Here is a 22647-nt window from a genome sequence, read left to right on the forward strand (position 1 = left end):
TATGCACCTTTAAAAAAAAAATTTATTGTGTATATTCAATACATACAATGTGTTATAAGATACTTACATACAGTAAAATGGTTACTATAAGGGAACAAAAGACATATCCACCATCTCACACAGTTACCCATTTTGTCCCCCTGTGGCAGGAACAGCTACAATCTATTCATTTAGAAAAAATTCTGACTATAATACACGATTGTTAATTACAGTCCTCATGCTGTACACTAGATTTTTTTACTTGTTCATCCTACATATTTCCTGCTTTGTATCCTTTGACCTACACCCCCACCATTTCCTACACCTGTATGCAAATTAAAATTTGAGAAGCCCTGCTCTAAAGCAGAGTGAAAAACTTCATTAATTGAGAGCCATGATTTTATAATTGGACATGACATGGATATTTAAGTTACTGTACTCATCCCTATTTTAGGCAGATGAATCCAAAGTCCCCCATTAGAATCCACTGAAATTTTAGAAATTTTTATGGAAGATATTTGCAAAAGCAGTTGAATTGAACCAATCATTGACCAGTTTCAAGTCACGTGAATGAATGGTCTTTTCTTGATACTTATTTTAAAAGACCCTAGTTCTTCAACTTATTGGCCATTGACATTAGGCACCAAATCACTCTACCATAATGAGCAATTGTTCCCTTCTCTAAAAATGAGGATTACTATGGTTTTCCTGGTTAGCACCCAGTTTTATCCAAGGCATCCAATGGAAGTGCATTGTGAATGCCAAATCTGTACAGTATTGAAATGAAAGAGATGGTGTCATTATTTAAAGGAAAACCTTTCCTTTTTACTGTATTGGATGCTTTAAAGTTCAGGGATTTTGATAAACTATTGTTTCTATAAATTAATACCTTGCAAATTTATTATTTGAGGAGGAAGATTTGAAGGAGGAAGAAGTTTATTTAAAGAGAATCCAAAATGAGCTGTAAATCTCATCTTTGATTTTAGTGTCAAGTTCTTAATTGTGAATGAAATATCAAACTTCTGTTTTGAATAATTAAATGGTATCCAAGGCCTGGGGCAAAACATTGTAACCTTATGAAAGCACTACCTTGGATTCTATTGATGTCACATTATTTTATTGGTGAAATTCATATCATTATTCAAATAATCAAATTGGGGCCACACACTGAATTAGGAAATATTTACCAATAATTTTATTTTATTTTATTTATTTTTAAGAGACATGATCTCTGTCACCCAGGCTAGGGTGCAGTAGTGCATTTACAGCTCATTGCAGCCTCTGCCTTCTAGAGAATCAAGCGATTCTCTTGCCTCAGGCCCCGGAGAGCTGGGACTATAGGCATGTGTTAGAACACTCAGTTAATATTTGCAAACAATTTTAGATGAATTTCAGCTCACTCACAAGAACATGTGAGTCAGACAGTATAAAAAGTAGGCCCTTTGGAATAAATAAACGTTTAGTATTACCAAACAACTTTTCCTTTTCAACATCAGTATTACACAAAGACCACTCACACACTTTTACTTGCAGGATGCAAACACAGACGATGTTGGGAATTCTTGTGAACATTTTTGGCCTTGAGGGCTGGGTAAGGTTTGTAGTGTCAGGGACTCTGTCTTAGACGACAACTTTCCCAAGTATGGAAATGAATGCTTGGCAAATGAATACAGCTTTCGTAACTTCCAAGTGGAGGGATATGTATTTTGGCCAGCCAATGCACAAACCAATCAAATAGAACTCACAAAGATAAACCTAACTTTCTGAAGAATAAGTTCTGACAACATCCAGTGATTAAAGGGGGAAAATTCTTGACATTCAACCAAAAATTCAATCAAAAGATGTTACTATTTAAGGTAAAGGTCTTATACTCTGTGCTCGCTCATTCAGGTAACCTGCTACGGAGGACAGAAAGATGAATGAAGGGCCCATCCTTGCTAAAGGTTACCAGAAAATTACAGCTTTGTTACAGAGGTGGTGCATGTGTGGTGAAGATGCTTGTTAAACTGTGCTCCAAGGACCAGCAATACCCCATCACTTGGGGGCTTATTAGAGAGGCTGAGTCCCAGGCCCTACCCCAGACCCAGTGAATCAGGATCAGCATTTTATCACGATGCCCTGGTCTTCACACTTAAGGTGGAGAAGTGCTGATGTGGAAGATGAGTTGTAGAACCCAATCCTTGTAGTTAGGATTTCAGTCCTAACTCTTTTCTTTACTAATAGTGTGGCACAGGCAAGCAATTTAACTCCTCAGTGCCTTAGTTTCTTCATTTGTTAAATGGAAATAATGGTAATTAGGACATCTGGAGGTTTTAAGACTTAAGTGAGTGAATACAGTAAAAGCTTCATGGCCAGGCACGGTGAATCACCCCTGTAATCTCAGTGCTTTGGGAGGCAGAAGTGGGAGGATTGCTTGAGCTAGGAGTTGAAGACTAGCTTGGGCAACACATTGAGACCCTGTCTTGATCAAAGAAAAATAAAATAAAGGGCTCAATATAGTGTCAGATATACAGTAAGCACTCAGTAACTGCTCATTATATTTATTTTTTCTTTACTTCTCTAACATTAAAAAAGTCACTTTCAAATATTGCATTTATGAGATTACTATCACAAAATATTTCCTAATAAATGTATGAGATATTTACTTTTTCCTTTTATAGGTATTTTAAAGATAGAAAAGAAAAAATGTGTTATGATATTTCACTAGGCATCTCTGTAATTACATTATTCGGTCTGTAAAACATTTAAAAAATTACTTTTAAAAATGTGCATAGAGGTCAGCCACGGGGGCTCACGCCTGTAACCCCAGCACTTTGGGAGGCCGAGGCAAGTGGATTACCTGAGGTCAGGTGTTCAAGAGGAGCCTAGCCAACATGGTGAAACTCTGTCTCTACTAAAAAGATAAAAATTAGCCGGGTGTGGTGGTGAGTGCCTGCAGTCCTGGCTACTCAGGAGGCTGAGGCAGGAGAATCACTTGAACCCGGGAGGCAGAGGTTGCAGTGAGCCGAGATCATGCCACTGCACTCCAGCCTGGGCGACAGAGCAAGACTTTGTCTCAAAAAATAAACAAATGAAAATTCACACAGGAAACGTGCTAGAAGGATATACATTAAAAATGTTAACAGTATTTGCAGAATTAGAGGGTTTTAAATTTTTATTTCTTTACTTTACTATGTTTTACAATTTTTCTACATGACTTTTTATTTAGAGGAATTAACTGTGAATGTTACACCTTGTTAGGATTCAGTGAGGCACTTATTCTACAACTTGACTAATCTACCACTCTGAATTTACAAAGACAAAACAATTCCAATAACAAATCTTTATTATTCCTTCACTTCCAACCATTATTCAGACAATATGTAACTAATATATATTATACACATAATATATGTATAATAGAATCTGAATAATATATTTTTGCCTTATCTGATATGAATATCTATTGTTCAAATCATGGGGGAAAATTCCACTTTCTTCTCTATTTGGTTTATAAATTACTCTAGGAAGATAATTTATAAGACTATTAAAAACCTGGTAATATTTTGCAGTCCAATGAAGTTTTTAATGTTCAAATAGAAATGACCTTTAGAAGCATCACATTAACATGATGATACTAAAAAAGTCTTTGCTGCTAAAATAGTGTCTCCAGTGCCTGCCATGTCCTAGATAGAATTTTCTTTAGAGAAAACCACAGTTACTTATTTTCAATGGCATCATTCAAACAAACTTACATTGTTTCAAGACAAGAAAAAAGACACACTGGTGCTCAAAGTGTGAAATGACTTTTCTTTCCTAGCATTACATGTTAAGGGCAAATGATTTTTTGTTTCTTGAGTTGTAAAAATGAGGCCAGTTAAGAGTTTAGATATGTCAAAGGAAAAAAAATCGTATTTTCTCTATTAGACCAGTACAGGGTCTATGTGATTCAATGCCTCTAAAATTATTTCTAAAACTGAAAACTGTCCAAATACTGTCCAAGTTTAAACAATATTATACATTTCTAAAAATGCTTTCTGCTCACCTTTAAGAGAAGAACAACAAAAATAAGAGTGACTTGAAACTACTTCCGTAGTTTTGTACATTTTATTCTCCTGAAATAACTTTTTGATGATGCAAAGATAAGGTTTTCAAAGGACATCAATTTGTAAAAAGAGTCCTACAATCTCAAAGGCCTTATGTCTCCCATTCTTTAGAGTGACATTTTCCCCTAGTCATTACAGAAATTGTCTCTCTGAAGCACCATTAGGAAAATGTTCCATTATGAGACCTTTAGCTCAATTACTATACTCAATATTTCATACACTGAATTAGGAAATATTTACAAACAATTTTATCTCATTTTATTTTATTTTATTTTATTTTATTTTATTTTATTTTATTTTATTTTATTTTTAAGAGACATGGTCTCTGTCGCCCAGGCTAGGGTATAGTAGTGCATTCATAGTTCATTGCAGCCTCTGTCTCCTGGACTCAAGCAATTCCCCTGCCTCAGGCTCCCGAGTAGCTGGGATTACAGGCATGTATCAGCACAGCCAGCTAATATTTGCAAACAATTTTAGATAAATTTCAGCTCACTCACAAGAACGTGTATGTCAGACAACATAAAAAGTAGGCTGAAATATGGTAGTGTTGAAATGTTCTCTTGAAGCAAGTGCTTATTCCTTAGGCACAATGGCTAACTAATGGGTTAAAGTTGATAATCTAAAAAGTATTTCCTCTAAATACCAAAAATACATGTAATTTCACTTGAAAATGCTGTCATTTAACCTCTATTTCTTATAGAATAAAATAAATCCAGTTGAAAAAAGACATTCCTTTTTTTTTTTTTTAACTTTTATTTTAGGTTTGGGGTACACACGAGGGTTTGTTTTATAGGTGTGTCATGGGGTTTGGTATTCAGATAACTTTGCCACTCAGGTAATATGCATTGTACCTAATAGGTCCTGTTTTCTATTTAGAGAAGAATGCTATTAACAGTGATTTATTTATATCTATGTAAATTATCCTTACCTTTAATTATACTTTATTAAATATGCTATTAAGTAAAGCAGGAAAAAGAGAAAAGAATTTGAGAACCTTTGGTGGATTTCCAAAGAGAGAAATTAATTTCATATTGATGTCCATATGAGTAAAATGAGAGACTCATAGAATAGCCTTAATCTTTTAAAGGTCATGGAAAAGAGAAAAAGCACTATTATCGTTGAAGAAATATCAGAATGAAAGATGTAAGTGTTGCCCAATATTTAAAGTCTTAATTAACTAATTAAGAATTAATTCAGAAAGAGAACTCATTCTTGTGTTTATTTATAAAACAGCAAGCTACTTAGCATTGCTGGTTTCCCTAGAAGCAGAAGTGGACATGAGGATTCTTGAGCACATGAGTTACTGAGAGAATGGTCTCAGGAAAAAACTGAAGGGAGGTGAGGCAAACAGGTTAAGACAAGAAAGAAGATAAGTCGAAATATGGCCTCAGGCAAACTCCAGTCTCAGGCTGATGCCACAGGGCGCTTGGGAGCATGAACTGCAACACAGAAGTTGCCCACCACAAGCAAGCGGCTGAGCTATTATTCTCCCAAGTGTGATTTATCCCAGAGATGCAAGGATGGTTCAACATACGCAAATCAATCAATGTGATACATCATATCAGCAGAATGAAGGGAAAAAACCCATATGATCATTTCAATTTATGTTGAAAAAGCATTTGATAAAATTCAACATCCCTTCTGGTAAAAACTCTCAAAAAAACCCTACCTGGGTATAGAAGGAACATATATCAACACAATGAAAGCCATATATAACAGTTCAACAGCTAGTATCACACTGAATGAAGAAAAACTGAAAGCCTTTTTTCTCTGAGATCTGGAATAAGACAAGGATGCTCACTTTCACCACTATTATTCAACATAGTACTGGAAATCCAAGGTAGAGCAATTAGACAAGAAAATGAATAAAGGGCATCCAAATTGGAAAAAGTCAAATTATTCCTGTTTGCAGATGATATGATCTTATATTTGGAAAAACCGAATGACTCCACCAACGAGCTATTAGAACTGATGAACATTCAGTGAAGTTGTAGAATTAAAAATCAGTGTACAAAAATCAGTATGCCTGTATCAGAATATCAAATGCACCCCAAAACATATATGCCAACTACGTACCCATAAATAAAATAAAATAAAATAAAATAAAATAAAATAAAATAAAATAAAATAGTGCAGCATTGCAAATACCCAATAATTGGGGGCTTAGTAATTAAATTATAGTGGAGCTATATGATAGAAGGCTATGAGTTATTAAAAGTCATGTCATAGAAGAATATTTAATGACATGGACAATGAGATACTTAATACTTTTATTTTCACTTACAACACAAACTGTGAATATTATCCTATTTTATGAAAGAGTAACAGTTGTGCATAAAAAGGCTAGATATGTATACACCGCACATTCACTGTGGCTATCTCTGAGTGGATGGTATATTTGAATTACAGTTGATTTCTTTGTTGTTTTCTTTTGTCATTTTTATGTTTTAAATTTTCTATGATAAATCTAGAATGCTTTTGAAATAAGAAAAGCATTACTTAATGAACAATATCAACTTTAATAGACTATTTAAATGAACTATTTAATGGATAACTATTAGTTATAGTTATTAAAACAATTTTCAAGGTTTTTTCCCCCAATACTGACAGTTCTCCATTTTCTATCTTTTTTCTCAAGTTTTTCCTCTGAATAAAATTTGAAAATAGCAAAATTTTATCACTATTTTTAATATTAGTGTCACCTTTAATAATCAAGTTATAATTCACTTTTTTAAAAGCAAAAAGACTGCCAGTCTACATATAAGCTTTATATTTTTAAACTTCATTTCTACTATTTTTAGATCCTCCCTTAATTATGCTTTGCATTGTGACATCTAATTTGGAATAATATATCAATTATTTGGAGGACATACATTATAATATGTAAATAAACTATCTAATAATGATAGTAGACTCTTCATGGCTCATACTATTTTCCAGGTATTGCGTTAAATATTTTATGTATTATAAAAAATCAGAAAGGCACTTTGAAAATCCTGCATACTACATTAAAGACAAAGGGAAACCCTAAATGATTTGATGATTATCTTCCTTTTTAAGTGCCGTTATCACCTTTAATTGGCATGAAATCATGTAGAAAGTTTCAATGGAAATAGCAAGATGTGTACAGTTTAATTTTATCACAAGATAAGATGCTCGTGGTATCCACAGAACACGAAAAGAAAATGAAATGTGAAAAATTTAAGGCAATCATCAAGATGTTCTGTGACATGATGTGAACTCCATGAAAGTGTTCCAATGTGCTATTTCTTCTCCTGAGGTATGTGATATTACCTAGACAAAGCCAACAAGTAGGTGTGGAAATCATGCTTAATGCTGTATGTGAGATTAAAACACCCTCTCACCTCTTTCTTTACTTCTTCTTCATCTTCCAGTGTCAAAGCAGCCAATTGCTTAGCTCTCTGCTCCATCAGGTTCACATACCGGATTGGGTTTGATAAAGCTTCAATGACATCTAAATAGGGAAGAGACATTTTAGATCAAAGGTCCTGGAGGTATTGATTATCCATCATTCATCTACTTACTCATCTGTCTGACTATCAGTCTATGCATTCATTCATCACCCATCTACCCACCCATCCATCCATCCATCCACCCAGTCATTATCCATCTTCCATTCTTCCATCTACCCATACAACTATCTACTCCTCTAATCAACACTTTGAACATGGACAAGGGTTAGGACTCTGTTGAAACTTCAGGAAGAGACAAATTAAGAGTTTAGTTCTGAGAGTCAAACTGGACAGGCAGGCTACAACTCAGGATCCTTCAATACTCTTGATTCTTTAGTTTCTTTTTGAGGGGCCTATCCATTCCAGCAATGGCCCACACAATTGTCCTATTTGGCCCAAGTGATGTTTCATAAATGGAGACATTTCACACAAAAAGCCTGCTTTCCGGACTGTTGAGATAACCCAATGATTTGGTAATATAGTTATCATTTGAATGGCAATGCCTAGCTGGAATGAGTTATGGCTGGCAGCTTTGGATGGACCATGTGCCACAAGCTTACCATGGTCTCCAGTACTCCCCAGTGTCCTACACCCAAGCTACTTGGCACTATAAGCATTTATGTTTATGATTCTTGGTTAATTCCTTAAATTTAGGATGTCATCCATGAAAAGAATCAGCATTCTAAAACTGGTGGAAGACAAATTCAGTGTACAGACCTAGACATCTGTTGTAATGGATAACATGAGTTGGTAAGTGCTGGACCCATGAGAATAAGACTACCAGGGAATAAATATTCAAAAAACTGAGGTGTTGTGATTTTAATTAAAATACATTAAATTAAAATGTATTCACAATGGCTCAAGCAATTTACCTCTAAACACACATACCAAAGTAGGGGTGATTCTGAAGCCAGAATCTCCTGCTTTGTTTGGTTCAGTTTTCCTTCCACTAACCCAAAAATATATGGTGACCCAGACAGAAATGCCCCTTTGAGTAAAGGGGTATTTGAGTTAAGTTGTTTACCTGCATATGTGTCTGGCACATAGTCTTTCACTTCTATGTAGACAAAGACAGCAGGCAGTGTCAGAGGCTGGTTCCTTTCATTCCTTAGACATATATAGTGATAGCCTGGAAGGTGAGAATAATGCTGTGTAGCACATATTTCCTTCCCAATGTTAGTTATAAGTATGCACATCTATGTGACGAAAGCATGTATTTCAGGTTACTTTAGATGAAAAACAGGTCACTTTTTTCATTTTAATGACAGTTATGAATGATAAGGTATTATTTTTCTCATCAGAAAAGAAAACATTCATTGTGATTTTTTCCTTTCCAACCATATGTTTTTTTTTCCTACAAAAGAGAATTCAAAATCATATGTCATAGACTGAATTATTGATCCAAACTTGCCCCCATAATAGAATTATACTTGACATGACTTCTTTTTTTTTAATTGTTATTACTATTTTTTGTAGAGACAGGTTCTCACTCTGTTGCCCAGGCTGGTTTCAAACTTCTGGCTTCAAGAGATCCTCCTGCCTCAGCCTCCCAAAGTGCTGAGATTATGGGGGTGAGCCGCCATGCCCAGCTTTGACGTGATTTCTTGACTTGTGCTTAAGCTCTGCTTTGGTCAACAGTATATTAGTATTTTGGTGTAAGTAGAGGCTTAAAATGCACATGCAGAATTAGACTTGCCCTCTGTATTCCAATGGTCTGCCAAGAGAAGTCCATATTGTGGAAGTAACTGCCACTTCAGCCTAGGCCCCAGAGTGAGCACGTGTGGGACAGACATAGACCCAACCCAGAACCTGAAGCACAGCTATGCTGCTGAGCCCAGGCTAGATCAGCCAAACCTGGCCAACCCACAGACCTATGAGCATGAAGATAAATACTTGCATATAAGTTTTCAGATTGTTTGTTACACATAATTATTGTTGAAAGAGTTGACTAATATGTTAATACTACAACATGCCACAAAAACATGTAACTAAATCTCAAAGCCCTTGTTACGTAACAAAATTACAAAGCAGAAAATAGTTTCCTAAATCATTTTCTAGTAATATTTTAAGCAGTGATGATTTTCTTTGCAACTTTGATAAAAAGTTTCTCAGCACACTATCCATACCTGGCCGAATGGCTTGCACTGGCAAGATACGGTGGCCAATGAATTTACCTCCTTCTTCATAAACTGCTATTCTCAAACAGGCCAGAGTAGGAAGAACCACCTACAAACGACATTAAGGACACATCTGGTTATACGAATGAACAATTCCAAGAAATAATTAGAAAGGTATTATTCAATCAGGACCAGCTTTTCTTTTCTTTTTTCTGTCTGTCTTTCTTTCTTTCTTTCTTTTTTTTTTTTGAGACAGAGTCTTGCTCTGTCACCAGGCTGAAGTGCAGTGGCATGATCTTGGCTCACTGCAACCTCCGCCTCCCAGGTTCAAGCAATTCTCCTGTCTCAGCCTTCTGAGTAGCTGATACTACAGGTGCACGCCTCCATGCCTGGCTAATTTTTGTATTTTTTTAGTAGAGACAGCATTCCACCACATTGGTCAGGCTGGTCTCAAACTCCTGACCTCAGGTGATCCACCACCTTGGCCTCCCAAAGTGCTGGGATTACAGGCGTGAGCCACTGTGCCTGGCCAGGACCACCTTTTCAGATCCAAGTAGAAGTTTCTACTTAGCTACTTTAGACAGAAAGTTGAGATGTTGCCTTATAAATTTCATTCTCAGAGGAGAAGACATGGGTTGTCAGAGATAGGGCTTCATCTGTGTTTTATCACCTTGCCTAAATGAGGCATTTGTTAAAAAAAAATAGGCTGTTTTGGCCGGGCGCGGTGGCTCAAGCCTGTAATCCCAGCACTTTGGGAGGCCGAGACGGGCGGATCACGGGGTCAGGAGATCGAGGCCATCCTGAGTAACCCGGTGAAACCCCGTCTCTACTAAAAAATTAAAAAAAAATTAGCCGGGCGAGGTGGCGGGCGCCTGTAGTCCCAGCTACTCGGGAGGCTGAGGCAGGAGAATGGCGTAAACCCGGGAGGCGGAGCTTACACTGAGCCGCGATCTGGCCACTGCACTCCAGCCCGGGCGACAGAGCGAGACTCCGTCCCCCCCCAAAAAAAAAAAATAGGCTGTTTTATTTTTACATGAACATTCTCAATGTGGAAATGACAAAAGTTCTATCTTTAAATAAAAAGAGTTCAGTGGTCTTATCACCATGTGAATATTTCATTTATGTTTTCAAAGCAAATTACTTTTGCATCTTCAAAGTGACAGCAGAAAAAAGTGAAAACAACCACCACTGAAAAACAAGAATAACTTTCAGGATAACTTTCAAGTACATTTGCTTTATAAATTTGTAAATTCCCACAGTAAGCAACGAGTAACTACTCATTTCTTTCCTCAGTGTGAAACATCTAAAATATGCAGTTATATCTCATGTCAAGAACATGAAGTCAACTATCTCTTTAAAAATTTATTGTTTACAAAACCAGCAAACTCACATTTATTGAATATTTTCATTGTGCTAGATATTTCTTAAGCGTGGTTAGCGTATTTACTTACGGAATATTCATAATAACCCTAAGAAGTAAACATTATAGTAAACATTATTATTAAACTCAGTTAACATATGGAAAAATCTCAGAGCACAGAGAGTTTCCATACAGCTATTCTCCTTGCAGAAGACTGGCTTTGTAGGTATTTTGGCCAGAAAAAAGCAAAGAGTAGGGTAAAAAGTCTACTTCCCACTGAACTTACTTTCTTCCTTTACATGATAAACGTGTGTGAAGAAGATTTGCTTTTTGGTGAAGAAAGAGAAGGGCCCAGTTGAGTGTGAAAGGTTTCAATTTTATTAGATGGAACCCAGACAAGATTGAATGACCAGCTCTCAGAGGCTACAGATTTTGGGGAATTTAAATAATGTTCCTTTTAAAGGAAGTATGAATTTTCTTTCTCTCAGCCACTATATTATTCCCTACTTCCACTCTACTTCATTTGAGTTATAATTAAAATGTATCATTTATCACTTGTACTATCAGAGGACAGGAGTTAAATGTATATGTTTTTATGGCTGTCCATTTGAGGCATACTAGAATGAATTGATTTACACTACAATTCTGAAAATCCAAACAAGTGATTAACAGAATTCTTGAAGAGTTTTCAGAACGGCTTTCAAAGGATAATTGCTTTATAAATGTGTAAATTTCCAAATTAAACAACAAGTAATTCACCATTTCATTATTTTCTCAGTGTAAAACACCTGAAAATGCAGTTATAACTCATATCAAGAACATGTGACCAACCTTTTTGAACACAATAGGTTCTTCTTCCCAGACAGGATTCACAGCATTTCCTTGGGATGTCTTGGTCTTAAATGCCTTCCTCCTTGTATCCACAGGCAAACCAAACATATCCACTTCCACATAAGTCCCGACTTTCTTATCAGAAAGAAACTGACCTGAAATAATCTAGAAAATCAATCAATCAATCCATAAGGAGTTCTGATATGCAAATAACACAGACATAAGAGAATACTTTAAAGAGCCACAAATGCTGCTGGTGAATGTTGAATTATAAGCAAAATGGAATAGAAGCAAGAGTAGAAATATGATTTCCCTTTCACTTAACGGGTTGTGATATGGTTTGGTTCTGTGTCCTCACCCAAATCTCATGTTAAATTGTAATCCCCACATGTTTGGGGAGGGACCTGGTGTGAGGTGATTGGATTATGGGAGTAGTTTCTCTCATGCTGTTCTCATGATAGTGAGTTCTCACAAGATCTGGTGGTTTAAAAGTGTGTGGCAGTTCTCCCCTCACTCTCTCTCTCCTTCCCTCATGTGACATGTGCTTTGCTTCCCCTTCACTTTCCACCATAATTGTAAGTTTCATGAGGCCTCCTCAGTCATGCAGAACTGTGAGTCAATTAAACTTCTTTTCTTTATAAATTGCTCAGTCTCAGGTAGCTCTTTATAGCATTGTGAAAACGAACTAATACAGATTGGTAGAGGGATATTGAAAATGGTAAGGTTGGAAGTAGTCAATTAATAAGACAAAGTATTGTAGGAGGAATAAATGAACAAGTATTCACTTTAAACCATCAAGATCAGTTTATTGTTACCCCTAATCTCACATGGTGTCACCATCTACACTTAGGTATTCTTTGTCTAGCTACAGAACTAATTGATAATATAGACTTAAAATAGATTTTTAATATTACATATTTATAAATGTCTTCCGTGTCTGCCTCTGTTTCTGTCCAAATTTTCAAAATCTGAGGTATCCATTAGCTGTCATAAAGGTTAATGGAGGCAAAAAAAGATGTGCTTCTGCTGTATACTAGGAAGGTGAACAGCAGGAAGCAAGTGCCGACAGAGCAAACCTGGTGAATCTAGGTTAGGTGGTTACAAGAAAGTTGCCTGCTGGTCAAGAACTTTCTGAGCTCAAGACTGTGAAAAGAAGACAGCATTATGGCTGGGCTCACAATCTGAGCTCAAGATTGTGAAAGGGGACAGAATTATGGCCGGGCCAGAAATCAGACAAAATGGTGGCGTGAGAATAGCCATCAAAGGCTGAGTAAAGTCAAAGTCAGTTACATGCTGATGTGGTCAGAAATTCTGAGTAATGTGAGAGAAAGTCATCAGGAAGGCTCTCTGAATTTGTCCTGGGACAACTCATTTCCCCTGTATATTCTATTTGGCTTGAGTGCATGGGACCTGCTAGCAACAATCTCTTTGTTTAACTTGAGGTTCTTTGTGAGAACCATGTCTATAAAATGAGCAGACATTTCAAAACAAGTTTAAAACTTCTAAGTTATAGAAGTCCTACTTGGAATTCAGATGCACAGATTTTGTGTGTTTAAGATGTTTGACCAAAGTAGAGTCCTAAACTAAATTCATGACACTAAACCACAATGTTCTCATCAGTAAAACAGGATGGTACAACATCGTATAAGCTCATAAGTCCATTCTGACATTATAAAATCTATGCCAGAAAATGAAAACAAAGGCATAATTGGAAAGTTATGATCTGCATCTTGGCTCTAGCTATAATGTGAAAGGTAGGGCTCTACTGCAGTGAGGACTGTCCATTCTGGGGAGACTGATAGCTCTGGAACAGCATCTCTGGACAGGAGCAGCAGGTTACACTTGTCTAGGGCTCAACTATTTCCCCTTCACAACTCAACATACTTTCCTGCCTCTGTGTCATTGTTTTATAATTGCTTACTGTTACAGTAGAATTTTCAAGACAAAAAAAAAAAGCAAACAAATACATTCAAAACAAGACGAATATACAAACAAGACAAAAATATGATTAATTCAACCGAACTGTAACAATTGAAAATGATTCTAAAAGTAGCATTCTATCAGTACATGAAGCTTATGAGTTTATCTTAATCACACCTGACAGAAATTAAACAGCCTTTTCTGAAAACAGCTTCCTAAAATAAACTCTAATTCTGCCAACTTGAACTCTTTATATATGTGGCTTGAAGTAATTTCAAAAGATATAATTATGAGACACTTCATTGAAATGTTATTCTTTATACCCTTGATATAAAGCGACAAAAGTTTTAAGATAAAAATGTGCTCAACTGCTTAGGGTAGAAAGAAATTAGTGAAGCTGTTATAGAAAGTTTTTTATATAGTTTTTCAAATGTCTTTGTTTAAGGTTAATCAAAAAATTGCATTTATGTCCATTAAAAAAATTTATTAGTTCTATAGTTATTCAGTTAAACAGAAAACAGATGATATTTTTGAGAAGCTTTAACAATGAAGAATCCATGTAAAAATGTATTCTAAAAAATTGATTTTCCTTTCACAGTTTTAAAAATATTTTCTGATAGCTAAAATTTATATCTGCTGTAAAATCAACTTCAAAGAATAAAACATCATTTGGAATTATTTAGCGTCAGATATACATATGTATGTATATATATGTTTTTATATATTTATGATATATGTATATGTATATATATCAATATATACATATATATTTAATAAAGCAACTCTTTTATTTAAAGATCATTAACATGTGTTTTAAAATCTCTGAATGCTCTGGAAGATTTTAAAAAACCATTTAAAGTAACTTGAAAGCTTTGTTTAATATTTGATAATTTATTGAGGGAATGTTCTTTCTTTAATTTTGCTAAGAACTAAAGGGGGGAAAAAGACCAGAAAATGTCTCCAATATGGGCCACTAATTATCATGTAAATTTCACAGTAGGATAGTTACACCAAAAAAGAGGATTGGTTATGACGAGTCTCTCTAACTTATTTTATTGATTTAGAGTCCGATTTTTATCATTAAGAATGAGATTCAGTCCCTTTATCTTATCCATTTGGCCTATGAAAACTTTTAATGTGTATTTGATCTTTAGAGAAAAAAAATGTAGGAAGGAAGTAGAATCTTTGCTAGTTACTAAATTTGTAATGACTAAGCCACTTCTTTATGCAATGTAGATAAATTCAACACTATTGTTAGGAACACTTTTGTGATGGGGAATACATACCTTAACAGACAAAGTGTTTGCCACTATCCCATCTACGATGCCTTCAGTAAATGGATCAAAATGCTTGTCAGGCCTCCTCATGAACTCTGGCTTCAATCTATAGCCACTCTTTCCGTTGTATTCATACATCCCCATATTTATTTGCATAGCCAGGTCTGAATATCAAAAACACAAGCCTTATTGTGAGTTTATCTATATTTGGGATAAGAAAGTAAGATTGTAAAGTAAAATTTATCACAGTCTACTTTTATGACTGTACTCCTTTAGAAGAGAGTTAGTTATTGTAGAAATGTAGAAAACACAGATGAGAAAAAAAATTTACCTGTAATCCCCAAATCCAGAAATAATCACTGCCAACAGGGGGTGTAGAGTCTGCTTTTCCACTTCAAATATATTTTGACATACAGTATGTTGATTTCATTTAATATTTATCTGCCTTAATTATAACAGCTTTCTCAAATTCCTTTGATTAAATATATTAGAATAATATATTTAGATATTATATTATATATTAAATATTATATTAATATATAATAGAATACATTATATTGTAATATATAATATACATATATAATGTATCTAATATCAAACATATAATTATATATAGTATATATAAAATATCTAATATATAATATATCTAATATATTATATTAGATATATTATTCTAATATATTATATATTATATATTATATGTCTATATTACATATTATATATAATATATCTATATTACATATTATACCTATATACTATAGATATAATATATATTAGAATAATATTATAATTTACTTATTCTAATATATTATTAATACATTTTTATATTCTAATATATTTATTATTCTATAATATATATTATAATATAATAATTATATTATTCTAATACATCTAATATATAATATATTAAATATAGTATTCTAATACTTAAAGCGTATATTAGAATATAATGTATTTAATCAGTCTCCTTTTGGACACATTTATGTTTTTTCTAATTTTTCACCCTTATAATGTTTTGATAAACATCACTGTGGTGAAATCTTTGAAGCCATCATCACTGATTTTCTTATAAGTGGAATTTCTGGGACAAATAATGTCCACATTGGAAAAGCTTTCTTTGATGCCTTGCTAAAATGCCCTTCCGAAAGCTTAAACCAGCTTATACTGCTAAGCCATGTTTTTGAGAATGGACTTCTCCATACCTCATTAAAAGAAGATTCTGTCATTCATTTTCTTGGTTTTTAATTTGTACATAAAATTACTTTTTAAAAATTTGCACTTCTGTGATTACTTACAACGAATATCTAATTATACATAGACTCTTCCAGCAATCAAAGGTTACTGGTCAAAATTTTCCTCAGACTCAGTGCATCAAATGAATGTTCACACATATTGCAATCGATAGGGTGAAAAAATACATATTAAAGTTGTAAAGAATCTGGGAAGTTGTCAACTGTTCCAGGTTATCTGTGTCATGACTCATCTCTATGTGGATAATAAAGAGGTGATGATAGAATTATTCTAAAGTTTCATGTAACAAATCATTTTTAGAGCAGAAAAAAATAAGTGAAATTTTCTCTTACTGAACTATTATTTTATAAACATAACTATGATGCCAAAATTGGACAAAATTTCAAGAAAAATAATGGATTTATGACACTTCAAAAAATTAGCTTCAAAAGCCTGAAAATTACATTAGCAAGTCATATGTTCTAAAAATAATATACAACAAATAAGTAGAGCCTACCTTGGGAACAAAAGGAAAATTATATAATAGGAAATGAGATCTATTAAGATAACTTATCACATTTACGTCTGAAAGATGAACATTTGAGCATCCCAATGGATGTCCAAGAGACATTTAATAACATTCAATACAAACTTCTAAAACATTAGTCAAATAGGATCCGTGTCCTTTAGTATGTTAAAGAATATCTGACTCAAAGACACAGCCAATATCTGACTTGATGATATCACAACAGTGAAATTTATATTAGGATCAGGATGAAGAGAAAGATGCCCACTCTTCACTTAGATAGAAGACGTAAGACCTGGTGTTTGATAGATAAGGAGGTGACTATAGTTAACATTAATAGTTTGTACATTTGAAAATAGCTGGAAGAGAACAATTTGATTGTTTCTAATGTAAAGATAAATATTTCAGGTGATGGATATCCCAATTACTCTGATTTTATTATATAAATGTATCAAAGTATCATACATACTGTAAACATTTGTACAGCTATTATGTATCAATAAAAAATAAATTAATTGATTTTAAAAAGCCATAAATATCTAGCAAATTGCTCTTAATTGTGACTTAGAGCTTGATAGATACTTAATAAAAGGGATAATGTTGAACTTCCTACTGAAAAAAAAGGAAGATGCTCACTCAGAACCCTCATTTAATACCTTAGAATGGTCAGGCCAAAGCAATAAATAAGGCAGGCGGAGAAATGAGATATGATTAAATTACTATCTTTGAGTGTCTAAAAATTCCAATGGAATGTACTGCAAAAAAATAGGCCATTATAAGAATTTAGGAAGATGATCATTTGTAAAATATAATAATTTATAAAATAAATAAACATACAAATATAAATATCCAGAAACAATCTGTTAAAAATATAATATAAATAAAAAGAAAGATTAAGTCTAAGAAAACTAGACCTCTGATGAAGACAAGTGATTTTGCTGAGGGACTAAATACAAAAAAATTTTAAAGTAAAGAGAAAAGCATATTTCCTGTGACAGAAAAAGTAAAAATTAAAAAGGTGTCAGTTTTTGTCAGATAAATTTATAAATTTAATATGATTTAAAAAATAGTTTTCTTTTTTTTAGTGGTCAAAGTAAACACAACACAGTTAGATTAAGTTTGTTTGAAATAAGAATTCCACTGGCAATGGCAAAAAAGGAATTGAAAATTAATGGTAGTAAAGGAGAGTCACCACTTCCAGGTATTAATCCATATTATAAAATACAGTAAAAAACAGTGAGTTATTGCATCCCGGAAGGCAGACAAATTTATTAATGGAAAAGATATAAAGGGAAAAAAATGGGTCTGAATTAACAACCACAACAAAAAAGGCTGCATCTATTAACTTGTAATTCCAGGTCAGTCGGATGACTGTTTAGGATGAAAAAAAGGATTGATCTCACTTAGACTATGGATCAAAATTAAATTTTGATGGATGAAAAGGCTAAATAAAAAAGAAACCATGGGGAAAATGGGAGCATAAGGCTCTCATCCTGGGGTGAGAAGGCTATAATCACACAAGTAAACCAAGAACTTTAATTAAACATTAATCAGCCTGACCTGATCTGATGAATTTGTCTGTTTCACAAAATACATTATACCCTTTAAATAAAAAAGTGCTGTTATAAATCAACAAGAAAACTGACGATAGTCCTGAATATGTAATTCATAAAAAGCAGAAATACAAAAACCAAGGTACATATTTTTAAAAGTTCAATTTCAATAATGATTCAAGAAATGAATTTAAAATAACAGTGAAACAACAGATTTTTGTCTGAAGTTTAATTACTATTATTATTATTTAATGATAATACTTAACCACCAAGATGGCAAATGAGAGGCCACCTCATATTGAACTTTGCCGACAGTGGAGTAATGTAGCGCAACATTTTTTACAGACAATTTGGCAATATTCATAAAGGTAATTAAAACCTTCACGTCTTTTAACACTAGTAATTCTGTTTTTAAAATCTTTTCCAAAAGAAATTTAGGGAATAGAAATAAGTTTTTAGTGAATTGTGAAATACGCTTAGTAAGAAGTTATTGAAATTCATGTCTGTGTATGGCACTTAAGTGAGTGTGTGTTTATATATGTATATATGAATTATATATATGTATTTATTTTAAACGAGGAGTTACATAAAAAAGCATTTATATGTAGACAAAAAAGACACAGATTACAAAGCTAAAAGTCAACACTGTGGAATCTCTGAGTTGGTAGCATTCCTGGCAGTTCATTTTTAAAATACTTATTGAATTTTCCATTATTTTCAAAATAAATATGTATTATTTTAAAAAGTATAAAAATTTTTGTTTGAAAAATAATGCAAAACCTGCAGAAATAAAGATCCATTTGCAGAATAATTGAATAAAATGTCTTGATTTTCAAAATTCAGTTTTTTTAATGCATGGATATTCCCTTCATTGAAATTTGCTTTTATTATTTTTTTCAATCAAGTCTGGCAATTTTCTCTGCCCCAATTATGTAAGAATGGTTTTTGGACACTTGGCAATGTGACTTTATAGCAGAATGGGAACAAGCATGTACTTACCCATTGTCTGGAAATTAAGTGCCACCATCTGACAACCTGCATTCCAGAAGAGCTGAGGCATATAGTTGGATGAATCCACACGTGTTCCTTTTGGATATATCCTGCTAAGCTGCATTTTGTTATATCTGGACCATCATGTTAAGTAGTGAATACAATTATAAAAATATTTAGTCAATAATAGTAACTAAGAAGCTATCTTCCATCTTTCTCCATTTGGAAAATGAAGTAAATATTGATGATCTCATTGGGATACTTTGGGATATTTAGTGTTAATTTTATGAAAGAAATTAAATAGCCTGCTTCATTTTAATTTAGTTCATGCATAATAGCAAAACTTTTTGTTGTCAGTAATATCAAATATGCAAAAAGCTTTCTAAACAAACATAATAAGTATGCTCTTATCACATGGGCATAGCATCACCTTTGCAGAGCCCCGTGGGTAAAAGTCAATGAGGTAGCAAAAAGTGGCTGAGCCAAAGTCAATGTGATTTTGTGGAGAGTATTAAGGATGGACTTAATGACTAAGGACACACAAGGAGGCTGGAATGTGTTAAATCATTTGAAAGAATGATATTGTGTTTGGCAGAAGTAGATAATATGCACTGTATAGCTATTTTTGAAATGCTGTCTGCTCATTTTATTAATTTTCTCTGGGAATGCTATTTGCCAAGACTGTGGTACTCTTTATAATTGATAACAAGGTCAATGTAGCATGGAAGTTTCTGATCTTGCTTCATATTTTGGTTCCTATCATCATCACTTTTCCATCCTAAGAGTCTTGTAGTTGTTGGACCATGCTATGTCTTTAAAACATGACTGACTAATTCCTATCACCAAGTTAGGTGAAGGTTGGTTAGGATTCTGAGCTAGGCAAAATGAAATTGAACCTCAACTCTCAACCTTGCTAGCTGAATAACCTTGGACAATTATTTTGTCTTTCTGTGCCTCAGTTTCCTCATCTATAAAATAGATTAAACAATTTCTACATCATAGGACTACTGTGAGGATTGAATGAGCTAAGACAAGGTCTATCACACAGTCAATAATGAATACTAACAATGATAATTTTCTAGCAGGACTTTATTTATGGAGTCAACATTTGCTTCTTCTTCCATTGATGAATTTTAAAGGTAACTTTATTCTAGGACTTACTACATGAAATTGAGCACTTTGTGATATTTAGTATTAATTTGATGAAGGAAATTTAATAACCTGCTTCACTTTATTTTAGTCCATGGATAATAGCAAAAATTTTTGTTGTCAGTAATATCAATAAATCCATTCTTAGTAATGTATATTTATATTTACAATGTCATCATCATCATCCTTACTATTTGGACATACAGTACATATAAGTATGTGAGATGCCAAGTCAGGTATATATTTCTTTACATATATCTTACATATGTGTAAAGTATGCATACTCATGTTACATATGTTGTACCTAATCCAAAGAGCAAATCATAAAGATAGTATCATTACTTCTGTTTTATAGGAAAGTCTGGATTAAGCAAATTGCCAAAAGACACAGAGCTTGGTGGTGTGAAGGCAACCTTGAAATCTAGTCTTCCTTTATTCCAAGACCAGTTTTTTATTCCATAGGCCAGACTACCCTGCCCAGCATTGTATATGATACCTGAAACTATTTATCTGCCCCAGGCTATATACTTAAGCCATTTTATGCATCTTTCTCCTTATTAAAAAACCAAATGAACAAATAGCACAAGACTTCAGCAGTGTTTATTCTGCAGTCATTCGTCAAATCAAGGATACTCTACAAATTCCACCGGAGACTTGGTGAGTTGTTCAAGTCCTTTGGTTTCCACAAAGGAAGACATTTCAAAACTTTTATTTCTTTCTGAGTTAAGCAACAACAAAACAAAAAAGGGAAGGTGAGAAATACAATTCATTGTTATAAATTATAACTTATAAAAGAAATGGGTAAATGTTCAGTGAAGTTGAGAGCAAATAATCCTCAATGTAACTTTAATATTTAATTTTTTTTTTCTAGTGCACTATTTACCTGTAACAAAAGCTGAGTCTTGTTAGTTGTCTTTTCTAATATTTGCTACTTGGGTCAGAGCTACTTATGCTTTTGTAATTTAGGGACATGAATGAATTTTAGATAAGTATAGTGTGGCAATAAAAAAATTTGTCAAAAGAGCAGGAACCCTGTGGGAATCTTTTGTTCTAAATTCACCCAGATTTTGTATATACAAAAAAGTACATACAAACTGATAAGGGCCAATGTGGAGTTTAACAAAAGAGACCATGGGAATGTTTGTGCTAGGTGCTATCTCTTTCATACCCACGTTGTCACCTTATCAGTTTGTATATACTTTTTTGTTCAAAAAACTAATATGACAGAATTATGGTCTTTGAAAACAGAAAGATCCTTGGAAATTTTCCAGTCTCATGGCTTCATTTTCATATTAGATACGTGATATGGTTTGGCTGTGTCCCCACCCAAAATCTCATCTTGAATTGTAATACCCACAGTGTCAGGGGGGTTACCAGGTGGGGGTAATTTAATTATGGGCGTGGTTCCCCCATGTCGTTCTCATGATAATGCATTAGTCTCATGAGAGCTGATGGTTTTATAAGCATCTGGCTTTTCCCTTGTCTGTTCTCATTCTCTCTCCTGCTGCCCTGTGAAGAGGTGCCTTCCGCCATGATTGTTAAGTTTCCTGAGGTCTCCCCAGCCATGCAGAACTGTGAATCAATTAAACCTCTTTTCTTTACAAATTACCCAGTCTCAGATATTTCTTCATAGCCGCACGAGAACCGACTAATACAGTATGAAATAAAATGGAGACCAGAGAGGAGGATGTGCTAAACACAAGAGAAACATTTTGAAAGTGAAATTCAAGCCTCCAATTAGAGTGAGAGAAACAAAGTTATCTCGGTTTAGAAAGACTAAGAGTCACTTTCTCTACCCTTGTGCCCACTAAAAACCAACTACTATGAGCAGTATTTTAGTTAAGTATCGCACAGGGTGGTTATACAGCTCCAAATTTTTAAAACTGACTTATCTTTGAGATATTTTCCCTCTTTGACCTCTCTTTCAAAATTAAAACCTCATTTTTCTTAATGATTTCCAGGCTTCTTTATCCATCTTCTCATCTTCTCCAGTCCACTCTGAGGCAAACCTTGGCTTGTCTTATTTTGGTCCATCATAAATCTAGTTTTATATGACTTATTAAATTAAGCATAACTATTAATTAAAATTAAGTCAACATTAATAGGTACTTGGTAAAATATGTTGAATATTCTTTTTTTAAGGTTATAAAATGATAT

General features: G+C 33.8%; 1 protein-coding gene across 3 annotated transcripts in view; it reads right to left on the reverse strand.

Moving 5' to 3' along the window:
* PLCB1 (phospholipase C beta 1) overlaps nt 1–22647 on the reverse strand; it is a 587065-nt gene that overhangs the window by 208391 nt on the left and 356027 nt on the right. For all 3 annotated transcript variants that reach the window (XM_030915597.1, XM_030915595.1, XM_030915596.1), the window contains exons 15-21: nt 21124–21208; nt 19351–19475; nt 15052–15206; nt 11846–12010; nt 9664–9763; nt 8562–8666; nt 7430–7539 (exon numbers count right to left, since the gene is read on the reverse strand). In XM_030915597.1, the coding sequence (XP_030771457.1) occupies nt 7430–7539; nt 8562–8666; nt 9664–9763; nt 11846–12010; nt 15052–15206; nt 19351–19475; nt 21124–21208 (845 nt within the window). The remainder of the gene's footprint in view (nt 1–7429; nt 7540–8561; nt 8667–9663; nt 9764–11845; nt 12011–15051; nt 15207–19350; nt 19476–21123; nt 21209–22647) is intronic.

The sequence above is a fragment of the Rhinopithecus roxellana genome, chromosome 13, assembly GCF_007565055.1.
Source record: "Rhinopithecus roxellana isolate Shanxi Qingling chromosome 13, ASM756505v1, whole genome shotgun sequence".
NCBI lineage: Eukaryota > Metazoa > Chordata > Mammalia > Primates > Cercopithecidae > Rhinopithecus > Rhinopithecus roxellana.